At 44.4% G+C, this 22,777-nt stretch overlaps 3 protein-coding genes and 1 long non-coding RNA gene across 4 annotated transcripts in view; 2 read left to right on the forward strand and 2 right to left on the reverse strand.

Annotated features, from left to right (window-relative positions):
* clpb (caseinolytic mitochondrial matrix peptidase chaperone subunit B) overlaps positions 1–5,432 on the forward strand; it is a 48,194-nt gene extending 42,762 nt beyond the window's left edge. Inside the window, exon 16 of the mRNA XM_042062954.1 lies at positions 424–5,432. Within this exon, the coding sequence (XP_041918888.1) occupies positions 424–639 (216 nt within the window). The 3' untranslated portion in view covers positions 640–5,432. The remainder of the gene's footprint in view (positions 1–423) is intronic.
* Positions 140–20,290, reverse strand: LOC121683360. The gene is made up of 3 exons (XR_006022757.1): positions 19,933–20,290; positions 17,223–17,227; positions 140–211 (listed from the first exon to the last, which is right to left on the reverse strand). It is a non-coding gene; the product is annotated as an uncharacterized LOC121683360 (long non-coding RNA).
* On the forward strand, positions 17,232–19,786 carry phox2a (paired like homeobox 2A). The gene is made up of 3 exons (XM_042062963.1): positions 17,232–17,674; positions 18,692–18,879; positions 19,143–19,786. The coding sequence occupies exons 1-3, from the start codon at positions 17,452–17,454 to the stop codon at positions 19,599–19,601; spliced, it is 870 nt and encodes a 289-aa protein (XP_041918897.1). The 5' UTR covers positions 17,232–17,451; the 3' UTR covers positions 19,602–19,786.
* A 1,677-nt stretch (positions 20,291–21,967) lies between the features above and the next one.
* The window catches only part of inppl1a (inositol polyphosphate phosphatase-like 1a), a 48,028-nt gene continuing 47,218 nt past the window's right edge, over positions 21,968–22,777 (reverse strand). The window contains 1 exon segment of the mRNA XM_042062946.1: positions 21,968–22,777. This exon segment is cut by the window's right edge and continues 719 nt beyond it. The gene's annotated coding sequence lies outside the window, so the exon portion shown is untranslated.

Below are 22,777 nucleotides of genomic sequence, written 5' to 3' on the forward strand. Positions count from 1 at the left end.
ATCGGGCGGATGACGTGAAGAAATATAATATTTTAATTAAATTCGGCCGGGTGGCAGTTGAACCAATCAAACGCATCACCCATATACATTAAAACAGCCAGCGGATGGCGGGCGGGTGCGGTTTTGAAAATTGGTCAAAAAACGTTGGTGCGGATGGATGATAAGTTTTGCTATGCGGTTACGGTTGAAATAATAGTCCATCCGCGCATCTCTAATACAGACTGTGTTTGGTCTGCAGGTGGAGCGCTGTGCGATCTTTGATCAGTCTGAGTCACACTTAGTGATCTGTGATCGTTGTGTTTGCTCTGCAGGTGGAGCGCTGTGCCGTCACACTGAGTGATCTGTGATCGTTGTGTTTGGTCTGCAGGTGGAGCGCTGTGCCGTCACACTGAGTGATCTGTGATCGTTGTGTTTGGTCTGCAGGTGGAGCGCTGTGTTGTTAACCAGCTGGCCGCCGCCTATGAGCAGGAGCTCCTCCCTAAAGGCTGCACGCTCCGCCTCTCTGTTGAGACGGGATTGGAGGAGCAGGGAGGGGCGGAGCCAACGCTGCGACTGGAGGTGGTAGGAGATGACAGCTCAACACACACGCTGGAGATACGACCCCCCCTCAACCCAGAACAGACGGGCTACGCCCACTAACACACACACACACACACACACACACACACACAGGACATACAAACCAAACAATAATCTAGTGGAAGTGGGACACACACACACACACACACACACACACACACACACAGGACATACAAACCAAACAATAATCTAGTGGAAGTGGGACACACACACACACACACACACACACACACACACACAGGACATACAAACCAAACAATAATCTAGTGGAAGTGGGACACACACACACACACTCACCGGCATGCTAACATCATGTGCACGCATTCACAGTAAAGCATACACACCATTCTCATCATCACTCACCACAACCTACGGGAGATGACCAGCACATCATCTCTCCCACACACACACACACACACACACACACGCACATACATACACACACACACACACACACGCATGCACACATGCACACATCAATCACATGCCCTCGCTCAATCCATTCATGCATATCTAGTCAACTCAGGGGAGCTAGCCTATCCAATGCTGACACATTGACTATTCCTCCTTTTTTTACCACCCTAACGCACACACACACACACACACACACACACACACATATATATATATATATATACAGAATAAAGAGAATGTTTTGTCCTTCAACACTTCTAATAAGTCAATAAAGACAGCGATCCTTCAGCTTTGATCTGATTTAGTGCTTTCTGTTAGCATTGCTAGCACTGCCATTGAAATCGTTTAGCGCTTTCTGTTAGCTTTGCTAGCACTGCCATTGAAATCGTTTAGCGCTTTCTGTTAGCATTGCTAGCATTGGCATTGAAATCGTTTAGCGCTTTCTGTTAGCATTGCTAGCATTGGCATTGAAATGGTTTAGCGCTTTCTGTTAGCATTGCTAGCACTGCCATTGAAATCGTTTAGCGCTTTCTGTTAGCATTGCTAGCACTGCCATTGAAATCGTTTAGCGCTTTCTGTTCGCATTCATTGCTAGTGTTGCCATTGAAATCTTTTAGAAATTAACTCGTACTTAGCAAAGATTCAGTTAGTTGAGCGCAAACACAAAACAGACAAGCAGTTCACCGAACTGGACAAAAGGAATTTTTTAGGATTACAATTGCTGACTGCAACTTTAACTGGAATGTCCAATTGCTGACTGCTACTTTAATTGGAATGTCCTATGATGCCATTGGCTGCCCTGTTTCACTAATCATCATTGTGTCATGTCGCATCACTAGCAGGCCTTCTGGAGGCCTATATAGCAATATGCATCTGAGGAATTGGACGTGGGGGTTATGTAATTGTGTTGTAATTGTGTTATGTAATTGGGAATAAGTTGCCAGTTTCACTCACTCTAAACCAGTTAACTGCGTAGGAGCCAGTGGTGTCAGTGGATTTAGGGTGGAAAAACTGACCTGGACTCAAGATCAAATCAAAATTTGACTTTTGATGTCTCCAGAACATATGCGTACTCCACAAGACTGATCACTCGCAAACCATCATGATTGATTATAATGTCTCCTGAACATCTGGACCGGCAGTCCTCATAACATCCATCCACACTGTCAGTCCTCATAACATCCATCCACTGTGCTGAATAGAAGCCTTGGACATGAACAACTGAGGAAAATGTTACAATTTTAACATGCATTATTGTAATACCAACATGACGTGAATGTGCCATCAGGTAGTGTCAGTTGCTAACAGCCATGCTATCATCTCAAGTTCCCATGATTTAGCATTAGTAGTGTCGGTTGCTAACAGCTATGCTATCATCTCAAGTTCCCATGATTTAGCACTAGTAGTGTCAGTTGCTAACAGCTATGCTATCATCTCAAGTTCCCATGATTTAGCACTAGCTAAGAGTCATGTTGTCACAAAATCTACCATGCTAGTCTCTGCAGTTAACCAGGCTAGTATGCTAGTCCTGGAGGGTATTCCATCAACCTCCCTAAGGGCCAAACCTGTCTTCTTTTGATAAGTCTCGCTAATTATAGTGAGAGTTATGTTCCATTAGTGTAGTTTACGTGAATCCCACTGGTAACTATGGCAATTTATGCCACAGAAATAGCCTGGTCCGCAGGAGGTTAGCTTTCAAGCTAAATCAAGCTGTTGCAAACATCATGTGCTTTCATTTTTCCATCACCTGTAGCCTACAGCTTCAGAAATAGAAGTAGAATTTGTTTTCCCAACAGTGTCACCGAGCATTGATTTACATATTCTCTAGTTCCGAAGAATTTAAGAAAGTTATACAACTTTCAAATATTAACTTGACATGAATGTGGTTCTATGAATCTTGATACTCTCCAGAGTCTACATTATGTAGTGGTGTAACACATAGCATAATCTAAATCATGTGGTGGTGCAACGCGTAGCATAATCTACATTATGTGACGGTGTAACGCGTAGCATAATCTACGTTATGTGGTGGTGTAACGCGTAGCATAATCTACGTTATGTGGTGGTGTAACGCGTAGCATAATCTACATTATTTGGTGGTGTAACGCGTAGCATAATCAACATTATTTGGTGGTGTAACGCGTAGCATAATCAACATTATTTGGTGGTGTAACGCGTAGCATGATCTACATTATGTGGTGGTGCAACGCGTAGCATGATCTACATTATGTGGTGGTGCAACGCGTAGCATGATCTACGTTATGTGACGGTGTAACGCGTAGCATAATCTACGTTATGTGGTGGTGTAACGCGTAGCATAATCAACATTATTTGGTGGTGCAACGCGTAGCATAATCTACATTATGTGGTGGTGCAACGCGTAGCATAATCTATGTTATGTGGTGGTGTAACGCGTAGCACAATAGTAAAGGAGGCATTCATGCTTGTTCTCAGGTTCTCAGGTTCGCTTCCCACATGAAGCTTTTACATAGTTTATCACCTTGATCATTTCTGTTATTCTAGAGACTTATGGCATTCTTAGTTATACTCTTTAATGAAAGACATTCATTTCTTCGACAGTCCTTTAATGTCCTACTGTTGATAAAGGGGCCATGCACTTTTAGTAGCCTGTGCAGTGACAGTAAATAGGCTATGTCAGTGGGCTACATTACATCTGATGCCACAAATTGTTGTTTAAATGTACTTTTTTTTTATTATTCTCCAATTTAAATAGGCTACTATCTATTTTTGTTCACTCTTGATCTTGAGTTTTATGACTTTCAACCCTGTAGATGGCACTTGCAGATCGAACAGAAATCCTCTAGTTTTCCCTTTATTTACGTTAGATATATCCTCATCCTCTTTTCGTCAATCTACTGTTTGCTTTTCCACCTCGTGCATGAGCAGGCATGAAGCTGACCTAAGCCTCGCTTGAATAAACAAGGACAAGATGCAGCTAACTAGAGTTCATGGAACAGCTTCAGCCCCAAGTGAAAGTCTACGCTAGTCCAAACCAGGTTAAGCGCACCGCCTTCATTAGCAACGTTGATGGAATACCCCCCTAACTGAAGTGGAGACTAGAACGCTAGTCCTGTAGTTAGCTACATGATCAGTGGTGTGTGTGTGTGGTGGGGGGTTGTCTCTCTAGAATGAGAACTGAAGAACTGTACTAGAATGGAACTGAAGAACTGTACTAGAATGGAACTGAGGAACTGCAGTGACTTGTGGAGGAGAGAGAGAGGAAAAGTGAAGAGAGAGATGAGGGTGTCTGAGGATGGATGATTGAGTGTGATATGTACAGATTATGATATATGATAGCTAGCACAGCTTCTCTAGTGCGTGCGTATGTGTGTGTGTGTGTGTGTGTGTGTGTGTGTGTGCATGTGTGTACCATTATGTGTAGAAGGTGGAGCTGTGCTCTCTTGAGCCTCAGGTTAGAAATCTGTTGCCATGGTGTTGTGTTTTTGTTGTCGATGATCATTTCTGCTTGCGATGACATGGAGGGGGGGGGGGGGGGGGGCAGCACTACATACACACACTCGGACATGGAGAGAGAACCGTCCTTGCTGGGCTTGGTTCTCCTATGAGTAGAAGATTTGCTGTGTAAGTAAATCTTCTCAGGATTTATTTTCAGGATGATGTGCTGAAGATCCTGCTCGCCTCTCACACACACACACACACACACACACACACACACACACACACACACAGTCTTATAAATGCACACACACACACGCACGCACGCACGCACGCACGCACGCACTCACACACACACACACACACACACACACACACACACACACACAGTCTTATAAATGCACACAAACACACATAGTTCCTGTCTAGGAGTTTGTAATGGGGGCCAGATCAGGGCCGAATGAGGGCCAGAACTGAGTGTACTGCAGAGTCCCTACTCTCCACCTCTCCATGTGAGCCTGAAACTATATAGACTGCAGTAGGAGTGTAGAGACTGCACACAAAGCTGCCATATGTAGATACAGACACATATTCTATAGATATATGAGTATAAATATTCTATAGATATGAGTATATTTATTTATTTATTTATTTATTGTTGGTGAGTCATATTAAAGACAAAGTGTTTTTGCCTTCATGGATGTCTCAAGCGTATCACAAATATTACATGTGTAGGCGTGTGTGTTCACCCATAGTGTAGGTGTGTGTAGGATAACTGTGCGTGCGTGTGCGTGCGTGTGTGTGTGTGTGTGTGTGTTCTGGGTGAACACAGTCACCAGACCAATCAGGGAGAGTGAGCTTAAGGAGTCAAGTCATGTGTGTATTTATTCTGAAATTGTTTATTGTAACACTTGTTTATACTTGTCTATGTGGGCATGGACAGAGAGATGATTCACTCTTTTACACGCAAACTTTGTTAGAATCCAGTGAACACCACAATAAAGCCATCATGTTAAACACTCTGGAAGTGTCTGGATTGTTTTGGTGTGATTTGTGGTGTGTGTGTGTGTGTGTGTGTATGTGTGTTATGGCTGTGTGTGTTTCTTATGAATGTGTGTGTATATTGTATGTGATAAGTTTGACCCTGTGTCTGGGTGTGTATGGTACGCCTTTATTAAATACTGTGAACACTTGGCCTTAAAGAGTCTTAAATACATGAAAGCTCTATAGGTCTTCAACAGGTGCAGGTAGGTCTTAATCATCCGTCTACAGATGCAGCTCTTAAACAGGTGCAGGTAGGTCATTTTTTGCAGCATAGATTGTAGTTGTTCATTATTGTAGTTCTTTCTCTCAAAGATGCGAACACAGTGTAACAGTGATAAATAAAACAGTGTTCACTAGCACACCCGTCGGTGTGACGTATGGATAAGGAGGCCATACATGTGTGTGATTTAGAGTATAAATGTGTGATTTAGAGTATAAATGTGTGATTTAGAGTATGTGTGTGATTTAGAGTATAAATGTGTGATTTAGAGTATGTGTGTGATTTAGAGTATATGTGTGATTTGGAGTATACATGTGTGTGATTTAGAGTATGTGTGTGATTTAGAGTATACATGTGTGTGATTTAGAGTATAAATGTGTGATTTAGAGTATACATGTGAGTGATTTAGAGTATACATGTGTGTGATTTAGAGTATACATGTGAGTGATTTAGAGTATAAATGTGTGATTTAGAGTATACATGTGAGTGATTTAGAGTATACATGTGTGATTTAGAGTATAAATATGTGATTTAGAGTATACATGTGAGTGATTTAGAGTATACATGTGTGATTTAGAGTATACATGTGAGTGATTTAGAGTATACATGTGAGTGATTTAGAGTATAAATGTGTGATTTAGAGTATACATGTGAGTGATTTAGAGTATACATGTGAGTGATTTAGAGTATACATGTGAGTGATTTAGAGTATAAATGTGTGATTTAGAGTATACATGTGAGTGATTTAGAGTATAAATGTGCAAAAATGTGCTAAGTGGGGGGGGTAAAAAGTGCAGTAGAAGAGGCGTTTAGTAGATTAAGTGGCAAGGGCTGCATAAGAAAGGTGGGGGAGGATTGGAATGGGGGGGGGCACCAACAAGGAGCACCCAAGAGCAACAGAGGCAAGGAAAAACTCCCTTACCAAGGAAGAAACCTTGGGCAGATCCACGGCTCAAGGGGCTAACCCAACTGCCAGGGGTCTTGGTGTGTGTGTTGGGGGGATGACAGGGGAGATGGGATAGTGTGCTGTGTATGTGGGGAGAGGGCAGTGTGCAATATGTGTGTTGGAGAAGCTTCCTGATGAAATAATGTGCTGTGTATGTAGGGGAGAGGGGGGGGGGGGCAGTGCACTGCAAGTATGGTGAAGGGACTTACTATTGCAAGCAGAGTACTGTATGTATGATATATGTGAGTGATGATGTGTGTGTGGGCGGGAGGGGAGTGTAGCAGTGACTGTGTGTGTGTGTGTAGTGTGTGTGTGTGGGTAGGTGGGGGCAGTGTGCTGTAAGTATGTAGAGGATGTGTGTTGAAGAAGATCCTGAAGACAATGTGCTGTGTATGTAAGGAGGGGGGGGGGGGGCAGTGTGCAGCAAGTAGGAGGCTTACTGTAGCAAGCAGTGTGCTGTATGTATGTGAGGTGATGACAGTGATGATGTAAGTGTGTGTGTTTTTTGTGTGTGTGTTGGGGATGGGGTTAGAAAGGCTAGGCAATCAAGGACATGGGTAGATGGAGGAGAAATCAAAAATAATAAATAAAAAGTTCTATGGAGATGTGCAAAAGTTGGAGAAAGTCAGATATGTGTGTGTGTGTTTTGACGTGTGATGAAATAAGAAAATAAATAAAAGGTCTGTAGCATAGGGTGAGGGATGTAAAAGTGCTAAAAGTCTTGTAGGTGTGTGTGTATGGGGGGGGGGGGTCATGAGTGCTGAGGAGTGAATGAGTGCGAAGTCAGTATAGTGTGAGTTCAGAGTTCGGATGGCCTGGGGATGAAAACTTCTCCTGAGTCTCTCAGTTCTGGCTTTGTGACTACATAGGCGTCTTCTTGATTACAGAATAAATGTGTGATTTAGAGTGAACTTCTCAACTAGTATATGCAATGAGTTTTCATCTTTTTCAAATCAAAGGTAAAATTGACAAAATCAGACTCAACATATCTGCTCAATCACTAATTCAACATCCGGAACTTCCAGCTACAAATAGAGGGAAACTTAACTTGATGTCAGAGTTCAACTTGATTGACTACAAGTCTACAACACACTTGAAAAAACGGTACAGAATCTCAGCTCTTCCACATGTGATGGCTTTGACACACTGCCTACCAATTTCTTCAAAACTGTATTTCACCTTATAGCGGCAGATGTCCTTCACATCGTAAATGTATCACTGCTGTCTGGCACTCTTCCTAAGTCACTGAAAACAGCTGTTGTAAAGCCACTTCTCAAGAAGAATAACCTGGATGCCTCCATTCTAAACAATTACAGGCCCTTATCCAATCTACCTTTTATTGGCAAAATTATTGAAAAAGTCGTCTTTAATCAACTAACCACCTTTCTAACATCAAATGGGTATTTTGATTACTTTCAGTCGGGTTTTTGGGCAAATCACATCACTTATTTAGGTTTTCAATTACATACGCCTCAACACAGATTCAGGTAAAACATCAGTCCTAGTGTTACTGGACCTTAGTGCACCATTTGACACTGTTGATCACAATATTTTACTACACAGACTAGAACACTGGGTTGGATTTATAGGCATAGTCATCAACTGGCTCAAATCTACAAGAAAGGAGCTTCTTTGTTGCCATCGGCAACTACCTCAACACTAACATCCTTGGCCTGAGGTGTTCCCCAGGGGTCAATCTTGGGGCCACTATTATTCAAACTCTAGCTCCCACTTGGAAAAATCATCCAAAATAATCTGATTTCATATCATAGCTATGCAGGTGACAGACAAGTTTACTTAGGTCTGTCGCCGAACGACTATGGTCCCCTTGAATCTCTGTGTCAGTGTATGGAACAAATCAACACCTGGATGTCTCAAAATTTTCTTCAGCTGAACAAAGAAAAAACTGAAGTAATTATATTTGGTAAAAAGGAGGAAAGACTTAGGGTTGCCACTCTCCTTGACACAAAAGGGTTGAAAGCAAAGGATAGGTTAAAAATCTTGGTGTATTTAGTGACTGATCTAAATTTCAACTGCCACATGAAAGCAATAACTAAATCAGCTTTTTACTACCTAAATCAACTTTTTATCGCCAAACTTTGAGGGATGATGTCAAAAGATGATTTAGAAAAACTCATTCATGCATTTATCTCCAGCAGTGTTGATTACTGCAATGGACTGTTCACACGTCTTCCTAAAAAGACTATCAAACAGCTTCAGGTGATACAAAATGCAGCAGCTAGGGTGCTCACAAATACTAAAAGAACTGACCACATTACTCCAATTCTTAAGACCCTGCACAGAATTGACTTTAAAGCCCTACTTCTTGTTTATAGATCAGTAAATGAAGCAGGAGCTAAATATCAGACATGCTTCAGCAGTACACACCTTCTCGTCCCCTCAGGTCTCAGGAGAAACACCTGTAGTAAACCTGCTGTTCTCAGATGCTTTCTGCCAACTGCACTGAGTTGCCAATTCTGAATCTGCTTTGAAAATGATTCAACCTTATGTCTTTTATTTTGTCTTTTTAATTATTCTTTATTTTTAAATTATTTTACCTTGTGTTTTATTTTTTATTGTGATCTTTACTTTTTTAAACTATTCTTTGACTACTTTCCCTATTTGCTATTACTGTTTGTTTTTGTTTATGTAAAGCACATTGTTTGTTTTTTGTTTATGTAAAGCACATTGAATGTCCCCTGTGTATGAAATGCGCTATAAATAAACTTGACTTGACTTGAATAGAGTATAAATCGGTGTGATTTAGAGTATACATGTGTGGGATTTACAGAATAAATATGTACACTTCTATTAGTAATTCTGGGACTGCTTTTACATTCACATTTTTTGTCAGTGAAATTAGTCTGAAATTCCATTCATATTGGTCTGTGTGTGTGTCTGTGTCTGTGTCAGTGTGCTGGCTTGCTTGTTTGTTGTTTAATGTAAGTTGTGTTTCTTATTTGGCGTTTCTTATTTGGGCTCAGAACAAAATTCCAGAAATTCTCAAAGATGTCTCACAGCAGTCAGTACATGACACTGGAATTTGGATTGTGTGTGTGTGTGTGTGTGTGTGTGTGTGCGCGCGCGCTGGAGATGGCTGAAAGGACTGGGAATAACTGAGTGGCATTCCTGACCACCAGGAGCTCATTCAGATGAACACACACACACACACACACACACACATCTGATGAGAAACAATTAGCATGGCAAAATGGTCCCAGGTTTCAGCTGTACTCACCCTGACTGTGTGTGTGTGTGTGTCAGCCAGCTTTAAGCCATGATGCTCGGAATCACTGTCAACCAGGTCTTTTGTGACAAAAGAATGTCATTTAGGTATTGGGTCTCTGGTGCGGAAGAAAGAGCACTGATGTGAACTGAAATGTGTGTGTGATTTAGAGTATACATGTGTGATTTAGAGTACACATGTGTGGGATTTAGAGTATACATGTGTGGGATTTAGAGTATACATGTGTGATTTAGAGTATACATGTGTGTGATTTAGAGTATACATGTGTGATTTAGAGTATATTTACATGTGTGATTTAGAGCATAAATGTGTGATTTAGAGTATACATGTGTGTGATTTAGAGTATAAATGTGTGATTTAGAATATACATGTGTGTGATTTAGAGTATACATGTGTGTGATTTAGAGTATAAATGTGTGATTTAGAGTATACATGTGTGTGATTTAGAGTATACATGTGTGATTTAGAGTATAAATGTGTGTGATTTAGAGTATACATGTGTGATTTAGAGTATATTTACATGTGTGATTTAGAGTATACATGTGTGATTTAGAGTATATTTACATGTGTGATTTAGAGTATACATGTGTGTGATTTAGAGTATAAATGTGTAATTTAGAGTATACATGTGTGTGATTTAGAGTATACATGTGTGTGATTTAGAGTATACATGTGTGATTTATAGGGGGATGGAGGATATGGCTGGGGGGGGGGCTATGGTGAGAGAGAGGGATGGATAGAGGATATGAATAGAGAGAGAGAGAGAGAGAGAGAGGGATGGACGGTAGAGAGAGAGACAGGAATGGGGGGGATAGAGTTTCGGCTGAAATGGCATTTGATCATTTGATGAAATACGTCTGAGTTACCGTGTGAGAACACATCTGTGCATTTCTCTATATCTCTCACCCGCATGGGTAAGTCTGGAAACGTACCCCCCCCCCCCCCCCCCCCCCCCCACTGCGTCCGTTTCCCCCCCTCCGTCATTATCATCTCTACGCGTGCTTAACGGAGCTTTCTTTGAGATGCTCGTGGTGTTTCCACCGGATGACTCCGTGAAGGTGGAGGAGAGCGCATGAGAGAGATCGATTTACTTCATCTCGAGCGGATGCGTGAGCCTATGGCAAACTTCACGGACACAAGTCCGCAACGTAAAGGCAGTGTCGGCCTTACAGCTGTGGGCCAACGTAGCCTAGTAGACCTATGATGTTATAAACCATAGATGTCCGAGACAATAAATAACAAGACCGAAGAGGCCTATATGGTTGATAATCGTAGGCTATAGGCCTAGGCTACTACCACTTCAACAACAACAATCGTAACAGGCTTAATAAAAAAAATATTTAATATCCTAATAATCAAAAGTGTTCATATATTTAGGGCTATGTTTTGGGGTGATGTTTAATACTTTTATTTTAGGATAACTTGGTATTTTATATCATAGCCTATTGTCTTGTATAACATATCTATGCAATAGAAGGCCTATATTGTAGGCTACAATCTTACTGGCCTACACAGTGACGAACAGTCGCAACCAAATTCCTTGTAGCTATGGTCATTTAAAGTCGTCATTTGTAGCTATGGTCCTTTAAAGTCCTTTGTAGCTATGGTCATCGTGTGTGGTCAAAGGAACTAGCAGAATCCCGCCACGCGGCATCTCTAAATGAAGTTATTTTTCGGTAAGTGACTCGCGTGACATTTCGCGGATGGATAACAAGAAAGCAGATAGCTGCACGAGAGGCCAACCAGATACTAAGTGACAGTCTGGCATGGTGAACAGCGCGGCCCTTTTCACAAAATTAGCAGAAGAAAGACAAACCCCCATCGCACCGCGTCTTTGCATCCATCCCTCCCTCTCCTCCTCTCCTCTCCTCTCCCTCCATCCCTCCCTCTCCTCCTCTTCTATGTCTGCGCCTCCCATCTTTTTTTCTTTCCCTAAAAAAATCCATTCTCCCTAATTCAAACCTTGCTCTGGGACAGCTCGCGTGGCAGATTGCCGGCTAATTAGTTTAGAGGGAATTTAATTTGATTAACTTTCCACAACTCCAGCGGGCCGCCAGTTGGGCCGGGCTTTCAGAGCGCGCGGGGCCAGGCTCGCTGATCTAATTAGAGTGTTTGGCCAAGCTGCGCGAGCTGCTCTTTTACCTCTTTCTATTCGGCGCGACCATTCCAGGTTCTACAGCTGTGCGCACAGGGGCGGAGAGGAAATGCTCTAAACTCCACCACCTCTCTCTCTCCCTTTCTCCCCCACCCTTCTCTCTCTCTTTTCGTCTCTCTCTCCCTCCCTCTCATGGGACCACGCTTACTCTTTCTCTGGAAAAAGCTGTTTTTTAATGTTTAGTGGACTTATTTATATTCCATTATACCGGCTTTTGACTAAACGATTAATAAAAATGCAACGGCGCAGCAGCAGCTAATTTCATTTTTTCCTGCATGTCGTTTTGGGAATACAGATGGGGCGTGGCTCGAGACAGACGGACTCCAGCTCCTCTCACGTTATGTCGTCGCGCGGCCACAACCCCGCTTGCCGCTTCCTCTCGCTCTGTCTCGTCCTTGGAGGTGGAAGGGGGTTTGTTCACTCACTGACAGATCGGACAGGTAGTCCCTAGCAACGGCGCTGAGCCCACATTTACACGCAGAAAAGGGCTAAAGAGACGTGTAGCCTATTTAGGCTGCTAAAAGTCTCGCTCCCATCGGAGAAAGCGCAAGAGCTGTCTGGCGCGAGGTGAGAGGTCAGTTTGCCAGAAGTTAAACTGTTGCCAGAGCTGCGCTCAAGGAGCCTTGACCCGCACTCGTGTTAAACAGTGCGCACAGGGCCCCCGTTAATCCCTTCAAAGAACGCGCCCTAACCCGCGCCCCTCATCAGACTTTCAAATCCAGTCTGCCCTGCGTGTTTGCTCCTGAAACGAGCCTTAATCCCGCCCCTGAAAGGCGCGCGGCTTTAACCCGAGCGTTTTGAAATTCATTGGGCTATTAGCGGAAACAGTAACATTCATAAACGCCTTTCTCATTCCGCGAGCTCTGTGTCAACACGGGCCGGAGGGGAGCGTGGCGGGGGGCGTTCTCCCGGAGCTGTGATTGACAGGCCTGTCCCGCCTGGTGCGCGGGTGTTAGGCCACGCGAGATCACCATCCTAGAAGGACAGGAGAGGCAAATGGGAGTGCGAGCCAAGGCATAGCACGTAAATGCTCCCTCCCTCGAGCCTAATCGGGTTCCCCTACTTTTTAATAGTAGGCCTACGTCGTCGCATTGATTGTTTCCGATGGTCGTCCCGTCCAAACGCAGGGTCGCAGCTCCTCGCACGTCCCGATGAGGTGGTCAGACGTGGGATGACCGATCGCTCAAACATGCAGATTGGCCTAATAAAGCGGCGGGTAGGAGAGAAACGGAAGATTGATGAGACCGCGAGAGTCTGGGGCCTGTGATTGATGGAGAGAGAGAGAGAGAGAACGAGAGAGAGAGAGATGAGCTATCAGAACCGGATGAGGCAGCGACAATCTGGGTTCAGAGGGGAAAAGAGTTCGAGGGTGGTCCAGTCTGATATCCTGTGCATTTCTCTCTCTTTCTTTCTCTGTCTCTCTCTCTCTCTCCGTGTGTGTGTGTGTGTGCGGTGAGAGAGAGAGAGAGAGGGAGAGAGAGAGAGAGAGCGAGCATATAACAATTCCGAAAAGAAAAGGTTATGGCCGTTTCAAAATATTTGGGCTACATCGTTTTTTTCATTTGCAACTTTTACTTAGCCTAGTTTTTAAATAAATAATTTAAATAAAATTACCAATTAATATAACCTTAAATAGGTCGCCTCCATGTGTTAAATAACAGTTTTACCATCGGCAGGTGCTTAGGCGTTAATGTGGAAATCATGGGCAATAGTCTATAAATCTACGGACTTGTAGAGAGGTAGGCTAGGCCTAAATAAAAAGGAATTTAAATGATCAATGTTACAATATTGATTATGCTTAAAATAAACAAACGAACAATGAAACGAAATGTATTCCTTGCCATGACCCACCTTGCTTTATTTCCAACTATAAGACCAGCTTCTCGCGACTGCAACCGTTTTCTGTCATTTTGTTGCGTTCGGTATAGGCTATAGGTCTTACTCTCGGCGGCCAAGCAACGAACCGACGAAGGAATGAACGAACAAAGTCATTAATACCGTAACGCTTATTGATGGACAATCGGATGGCCACGAGGCTATGGCCCATTTACAAATTCAATTTTCTTGGTTAGAATACTGTCCCTTTTCGAGTGGTATAGGCTACGCTCTGAGCAACTGAAATTAAATAAATTAAAATAGTGAATCATTTTATTTCCAGAGTTTATCGTTTTTATTGAGATGCGCAAAAATGATTCAGTTCCATCCACAAATTCATCTCACTGACCTATAGGCTAGGCATTATTATGTAAGCTCAAGATAAAATGTTTTGTTTCGGAGGTTAGATTCTGGGGAGCATTAAAACGGGTCTATACATCTGAATAAAATACGCAATCATGTAGGCAATACACTGCACGCATATGTTTTCCTTTTACAGACGTGATCATTTCTGTTGATCCCTCTGCTTCAGCGGGTCCTGTGAAGGTTTGAACTGAGAATCTAACAGGAACGGAGGTGCACGTGCTCACTGCTGCCCCATATGTTAAAGGGTACTTTAAAGCCCTCCGCGGGTGCACGTGACACTTGTTGCCTCCTGTCCTGTGTCACTTAAACACGACTGTAGCCAGTTGTGCTCGTCCCCGGTGGACCCGTTAACATGCTATTGCTGCGTGCATATGATGTTTGTGTTGATGGATGAGCTCTCTCTCTCTCTCCCTCTCCGTCTGTGTGTGTGTGTGTGTGTGTGTGTGTGTGTGTTGGGGGAGAAGGTCTTTGGACTCGCCAGCTCTTTCAGCCTCAAATTACCTAAATGCACCGTGACAAAAGCGCCCGGGGTCGCACTCGGCTAACCTGGTTATGGACGCGGTGGCGCAGCTGTTTACGCCCTGAGAGACAAGCGGGCCCGTTGAGAGCGGGATCTGGAGGGAGCGGGGTCCGGGGGAACGGGTGTGTGAGAGGGGGATCTGGCGGGAGCGGGGTCCGGGGGAACGGGTGTGTGAGAGGGGGATCTGGCGGGAGCGGGATCTGGTGGGAGCAGGGTCCGGGGGACCGGCTGTTTGAGAGGCAGAGGAGGCTTCACATGACATTAGGCTACTGACCAGGCTTTACCGTCATCATGTCACGAGAGAGTGACCGTTCCAAAGAGCGCGGAGACTGACCGGGGATGTCTCCCTACTGGCTCGAGGGCCAGAAGAGCGCTAATCTGATTAAAGACAGGGAAGGATCGAACGCCCGTGTAGCAAGAAACATCACCTGCGAGGCAACGGAGACCGTGACCCATGGGAATCAATATTACGCGCCATGCAAAAGACAACAAATCCGCGCATCCCCGAGCCTCATCGAGAACCAGGACAGGTCTGCGGTGTCCGTGAAGTTTAGAATACTTGGATTAAACATTTAATTCAGAGAGGTCACAATACACAACACACACACACATCTGAGAGAGAGAGAACGACAACGAGAAAGAGATACACACGTCTCTATTGGCAGTGATAACGCCGTTTTGCAGGCGATTGTATCGTGACCACTAAAGACATTTAAATGAGTTACAATAGATTTCAGTTCAAACTACATCAGGAGCCGGTGACAAGCAGCTGGCTTTTCAAGCCAAAACACATAAAACTCCCCCCTCTCTCTTCCTCTCTCTCTCTCCACACACACACACACACACACACACACACACACAGAGTGAAAGAGAGACTGCAACCGCCTAACAGCCACAGGAGTGTTTTGCATTTCTGCACAGCTGTATATTCAATATAATACAGTCTACAGTTTAATTCAAGTAAATAACTCTATCGCGTTATATTCTATAAATTGCCTTTACAGCTTTTCACGTTTTTTTCTGCCCTGGGAAATGTAAACAAAAGCAAAAATGATGACTGCTGAATGACTAATGCTGATGCAGTGGATGTAGCCTATCTAAATGTTTCACCCTTAAGCAGAGAGAGCGAGTCTAATTCTCCATTTAAGTTACACTGCGAATTTCTAGAAAGTCAGTGGTTTAGTTAGAAGCAGAAATCGTATCCATTTACGATGACCTAACCATGGACAAAACAACCGTCATGGGCGTGTTTACGAGTTAAGTAGTCAAATCACATTAATGTATACAGCACATTTATAAACACCCGTTATGCTTTTAAGTTTAGATTAATCAATTTAAAATAGAAACGAACAACAGATTGAAAAAAACACATATTTTATTAAATATGACCTAGGCCTATAGGTTGGGGCAAAACAAACATATACTAAATAAATAAATTAAAGAGGGATGGATGAGTTAAAGCTAGAAACTAAAACAAGGTTTAGAAATCAGTCGAATGAATTAATTATCTCAAAATCTCTCAATCGTCTCTGAATCATTCCCGTTCACGCAGGAGCATGCTGTTCTTTAATTCATATCAAATGGAGCAATGAGCCGTCTCCAGTCTAGCAAAATTATATTAGTGTCTTAATAAGTGGGTGACTTCTGTTCTGCCTTTTCCCGCGACTAAGGGCACGAGCGGTGTCTCCTTTATCACACGAGCTCGTAATTACTTTAGTAGGCCTATTAATGTAGCGCGTGCCAGTCGGCCCTGTTATGGCTGTTCTCTCTCTCTCTTGTCTGAGACAGACGTGTAGTGGCACGGTGTGCTTGGCACTGTTCACACCGTCTGTCAGGAGATTCACGGTTAAACACAACACACACACACAGGACATTAGTAGCGTTCTCAGTTCTGTGTTACTGAATCTGAGTTACACTCCCTTGCCTAAATAAGAATACCCTAAATGACACTGGTTAATTCCCGCCAACCGTGTGAGACGTCGCTAAAACTGCCGGTTAACAGAAACATAACCTGTGTGTGTGACCCTGTAGCAGGGGTCTGTCCCAGCGCCAGCCTCCATCACGAGCCTAGCAGGAGCGCGCCGCGCAGGGATGCTGAGTGCGGACACATACTGGGCTCCTCGCGGAAAGGGTTAAGGGGCATCAGTAATGCACGCGGAGTGGGAGGCGCAGCTCGAGGCGCAGAGGCATTGTCATGCAAAGAGACCACCGCCTCGGCATTGTCTCGCGGACTACCGACTTTATTATAAACACCGCGCGAGCAACACGGGTGGAGCAGAGAGCCGTCAAACGGAGACCGACAGCGAGAGGAACAGGAGCAGAGCGGACGGACGAGCACCAGAGTGCGAGAGAGATCACCAAGGAAGCCAAGGAGGCACATGACGAGGGGAGTCGGTGGCACGTAATCGGTGAAACCGGGAGAACCCAGAGCGCAGTAACCTACTCTTAATAAGTCTGACAGTTTTTTTTTTAATCCCGCCATACGCCCGGAGAGCGCAGCTGACCCTACCGGAGCGCGTCATTACCGGCAAAGTATCGGAACCGTAGAGAGGACAGCGCGTAACCAGCGGATGCTTATCTGAGCCGCGCGCCAGCTCGCCCCTTCTTTTCGGAACTTTCGCTCCCCGCGCCTGACGGCTGCTGCGGCCGACCGGAGCGGACTGACTCCATGTATAAAATGGATTACTCGTATCTGAACACATACGACTCCTGCATGGCGGCCATGGAGGCGTCGGCCTATGCAGACTTCAGCTCCTGCAGTCAGTCCAACGGCTTCCAGTACAACCCCATCCGGAGCAGCTTCGGCCCGAACCCGACCTGCCCGCCACTCACTTCCGCAAGTTGCACGCTGGGCGCCCTGCGCGAGCACCAACCCGCCCCGTATTCCACAGGTAGGCTACGGTTTCCGCAGGTAGGCTGGTTCTGCGGAGTTTTGAAGAAATACATCCCAGCTTTGGTTTCGTTAACAGGCCTGTGGGGTATAATTGAATTAAACTGTTTCACAGGCTATAGGTTCAGGTAAAACCTAGCGACGTTGTAGCCTAAGCCTAATTAATAATAAATCACTGTTTGGATTCATTCAAAGTTTTGTAATGACGGGAAATTTATATTTTGGTCAGGTGATCAGTAGACCACATTTACGTTTCCAAAGGCCGCGTAGTTCCTTATTATGAAGGTTAATAAATACACGTCTTCTTTCTTTATGAAACGTAATAAATTAACGTGGTCTTCTTTCTTTATGAATGTATGTAATACAATAACTGTGTCCTCCTCCCGCTGATGGGATGTGACGCACACATCCATAGCACTTCCTCAAGAGATTTCCTCTCGAATAATTATTTTCTGGAAATTGTTAGATCAAATGTAGAGGCAAATGAAAATATGAGAGTTAAAATATAATTTAATAATTTAACCCCATCCAGTCATATTCAATATCCGTTTCCATATTGCTTTTTAACAATTCTACCAGAAAAAAAATGGTTAATCGGGAGAAATTTGGTTGGAAAGAAGGTCTGTTTTTTCTGTTATGGGTGCGAGTGTTTCTGGAAACGACATTTAAATAAATTACATTTAAACAAATTACATTTAAATAAATATTGCATAATAATAATAGTAATAATAATAGTAATAATAATAATTTACCCGTAATATCAGAATGCATTAGCAATGCATCTGCAACTTGCAAAACCCCAAATAAATAGCAACAGATTTTTGTATCGGTAAACTTTTCCCTCCACAAATAGCCTTATGTTCAAAGGACTTCTTTGCCTTCCTGAAATTGTTTTGATATAGTGCGCCAATGTTAAGGTGTATATATTAGGCCGTTATGACAATATAATATTGCATATTCTATATATATTTGTATATGTGTATTTATTGGTCACTTATTTATCCTTTTCTCCGTGCAGTGCCCTATAAATTCTTCTCGGATCCGTCCAGTTTAAATGAGAAGCGAAAGCAGCGGCGAATCCGCACGACCTTCACCAGCTCCCAGCTGAAGGAGCTCGAGCGCGTCTTTGCGGAGACGCATTACCCGGACATCTACACGCGCGAGGAGCTTGCACTCAAGATCGACCTAACCGAAGCGCGTGTACAGGTAAGATCTAACGAAAAAAAACAACGACAAAGAAATAGATAGACTATTCAACAAGACTGAATCTCTCAAATTCAAACTCAGGTTATGTCCATTCTATTGTGCGGTATAGCAACCAATAAGAACACAGCTGAAGGCTCACATTAATCAATCAACATGATAAACAGCAAAACAGGAGGAGTACTAATCACAACAATGATAAACAGCAAAACAGGAGGAGTACTAATCACATCAATATTTTTCTCTCTCCTGCCGTCTCTCCCCAGGTATGGTTTCAGAACCGGAGGGCCAAGTTCCGCAAACAGGAGCGCGCTGCCAACTCGAAGGGTTCTGGTGGTGTGGGTGGGTCGAGCAGTAAGAAGGGCAGCGGTTCTGGCTCAGGTGAAGCCCGATCCTCCTCGGAGGATGACGAGTCCAAGGAGTCTTCCTGCAGCCCCACGCCTGACAGTACGGCCTCCCTACCTGCAGGGGGCAGTCTCAGCCCAAGCCCCCCCGGAGCCCCCCAGAGCCTCAAGCCCGCCCCCGTCAGCTGGCCCCCGCTCAGCCCCGCCCACACCACAAGCCACACCCACACCATAAGCCCCACCCCACAGGGTCAGGAGCTGCTGAAGGCCTGGGGGAGTGAGGGGGCGGGGCTAGGTGTGAGTCTGGGGGCGGGGCCATTTGCAGGCGTTCTGTCATCCTTCCAGAGAAAACCCAACGCCTTGAAAGCCAATCTGTTTTAGGACTGATACACATACACACAAACACACACACACACTCAGACACACCCAAATGTCCCCTTCCTTATGTGACCTACACTTGCCTCATGATCCACTTGCATTTGAGCTGGACTCTCATTTTATTTATTTCAATTTGGATTCAGTGTGTGTGTGTGTGTATTTGAGAGAGAGAGAGAGAGAGTGTGAGTGTGTGTGTTTGAGAGAGAGAGAGTGTGTGTGTGTGTATGTTTGAGAGAGTGTGTTTGTGTGTGAGTATCTTCTATGGGACTGAGATTGGCATCCATCCCTCTTTTATTCCTGCCTCTGTAATGTCAAAACATACTGACTGACACACACACACACACACACACACACACACACACACTACAGTGCACTCATTTCAATGTGAATTGAGACAACTGAGTCCTGATTCCCCTGGGAACATTTTTGGGAGGACAGAGACGGCAACAGCAAGCACAACTTAAACCAACACACACACACACACACACACACTTAAACCAACATACACACACTTAAACCTAACCCAAAGTCAACACACACACACACACACACACACTTCCTCTTCTCTCACAAAGGGACTGGTAGAGGAAGGGACTGACAAAAACATTGCAATCCAATTAGAGAGCAACCACACACACACACACACACACACACATATACACACACACACACACACACATCACACACACACACACACACACACACAACACACATTTACACAGACGAGAGAGAATGAGAGAGAGAGGTACGAGACAGACAGAAACCTGGGTTATTTCAGAAACACACACTTTTGACTGAGCATCTCCTCCTCCACCACAATAAGCACACACACACACACACACACCACCTCATCATTACTCTCTCTCTCACACACACACACCACCTCATCATTACTCTCTCTCACACACACACACACACACACACACCACCTCATCATTACTCTCTCTCACACACACACACACACACACACCACCTCATCATTACTCTCTCACACACACACACACCACCTCATCATTACTCTCTCTCTCTCTCACACACACACCACCTCATCATTACTCTCTCACACACACACACACACACACCACCTCATCATTACTCTCTCACACACACACACACACACACCACCTCATCATTACTCTCTCACACACACACACACACACACACACCACCTCATCATTACTCTCTCACTCTCACACACACACACACACACCACCTCATCATTACTCTCTCACACACACACACACACACACACCACCTCATCATTACTCTCTCTCTCTCACACACACACACACCACCTCATCATTACTCTCTCTCTCTCTCTCACACACACACACACCACCTCATCATTACTCTCTCTCTCTCTCACACACACACACACACACCACCTCATCATTACTCTCTCTCTCTCTCTCACACACACACACACCACCTCATTATTACTCTCTCTCTCTCACACACACACACACACACCACCTCATCATTACTCTCTCACACACACACACAACCTCACATCATTTCTTTCGCTCTCTCTCTCTCACACACACACAGTGCTGATAGCAATGTTTTCTCACCAAAATTACAAGACGCACACACAGACATACAATCTATCCAATAGATAAGATGTACACACTTGATTTGATCTTGTAAAGTTGACTAAGTTATTGTGTAAAGAGAGGAGCGAGAGGATTCTCGGGGCCTGCAGGCACAACGCATTTGTTTCTATTACTATGGTGGGAATATGTACGGAGATATTGTACCACCAACTATTTGTACATAACATCAGGATGGACTTTTTCCTTTGACGTGTTTGATGTTCCGAAGACCTCAAGATCACACACACACACACACACACACCTCCCCTCTTCGGTCTTGGACACATGTCCATCCTTTCCAGGCACTTCGTGGTGATTGTAAAATAAATAATAAAGATATAACTCAGTCGATGTCGGTCTGTGTGTGTCTGTGCCTGTGTGCGTGTCTGTGCTTGTGTGCGTGTCTGTGCATGTGTGCGGTGTCTGTATGTCAGCTATTTGGCTGTTTTCCAGACCAGCACGGGACACGACTTTGAGATCGTTATTTAATTTGTCTTATTAATCCGGCGGCCATTGTAAGCCAGATCGAGGCTACAGGGTACACTTGCCATCACACCTCACGCCAGCAGATGGCGGTAATGCACTTTGGTTGCAAACTGCCCAAAATAAAAAAAAACTCACAGAAAAAGGTTACTCTGGCAGGCCAGCAAACCCTTCTTTTTCTGTGAAGTTTTTTTTTTTTGCAGTTGGCAATGGGCATCCAGCACACACACACACACACACACACACACACACACACACACACACACACAGAGAGAGATAAACACAGAGCAGAGGTACGGGAAGAGTTAGTTTTATTTCTGTGAGAAACAACCAGTAAAAGAACAGTTAGACATTAAGCCTGGAGACAGAAGCTTCATTCAGTCAGGGTGGCGCAACAGGCAGAGGATTAGACACATCAGTCAGCAGGGATCACTTCCTACACAAACACTTCTCAACTCAACTCTCAACGTAGACAAGACAAGACCTAACCCAAGAAAAGTGCCAACCTTACGCATGTGTGTGTGTGTGTGTTTGTAGGTGGGTGGGGGATGGGGAGGGTCATTTGATACAGATATAAAAATGAGAAAGATTGCAGCAGTTATATCCATTAGCTCAAAAATATAACTGCCATTAAACCCATAAAACAGGAGACTCCATTCTTGTGTTAATTTGTGGTAATTCTGGTAGTCATGGAAACACCAAGGACAGGGTTCAGATTCCATTGTTTGGTCTGATAGGGTTCTGATTCTCCCACGTTTCCATAGAGATCAAGCGCAAACAGAACCCCCGGGGCATTCCGGCCCATCAGAACCCTACCAGCTGCTGAATCTCACACACGTGGCCCAGAGCTGGACTACAGAACCACACTGCAGAGCACGCACACACACACACGCACACACAGGTAGGGATAGAGGCCTGTCTGATCCAGACTTGTAGCAGAAACAGGGCTGAGAGGATCCTGAGACGGGGGACTCAGGACTGTGCAACACTGACCCCTAGTGGACACATGACTGACCAGAACAAATAGACAGTACAGGGGTCAGAGGAGAGGAGGAGACAAAAGAGGAGAGGAGAGGAGGAGGAGATAGAGGAGAGAGGGAGAAA

The sequence above is a fragment of the Alosa sapidissima genome, chromosome 15, assembly GCF_018492685.1.
Source record: "Alosa sapidissima isolate fAloSap1 chromosome 15, fAloSap1.pri, whole genome shotgun sequence".
In the NCBI taxonomy this organism is placed as follows: Eukaryota; Metazoa; Chordata; class Actinopteri; order Clupeiformes; family Clupeidae; genus Alosa; species Alosa sapidissima.

Coding starts and splice junctions, on each gene's coding strand:
- phox2a (XM_042062963.1), top strand. CDS start 17,452: ATGTATAAAATGGATTACTCGTATCTGAACACATACGACTCCTGCATG. Junction 17,675..18,691: donor ACCCGCCCCGTATTCCACAG/GTAGGCTACGGT, acceptor TTCTCCGTGCAG/TGCCCTATAAATTCTTCTCG. Junction 18,880..19,142: donor TAACCGAAGCGCGTGTACAG/GTAAGATCTAAC, acceptor GTCTCTCCCCAG/GTATGGTTTCAGAACCGGAG.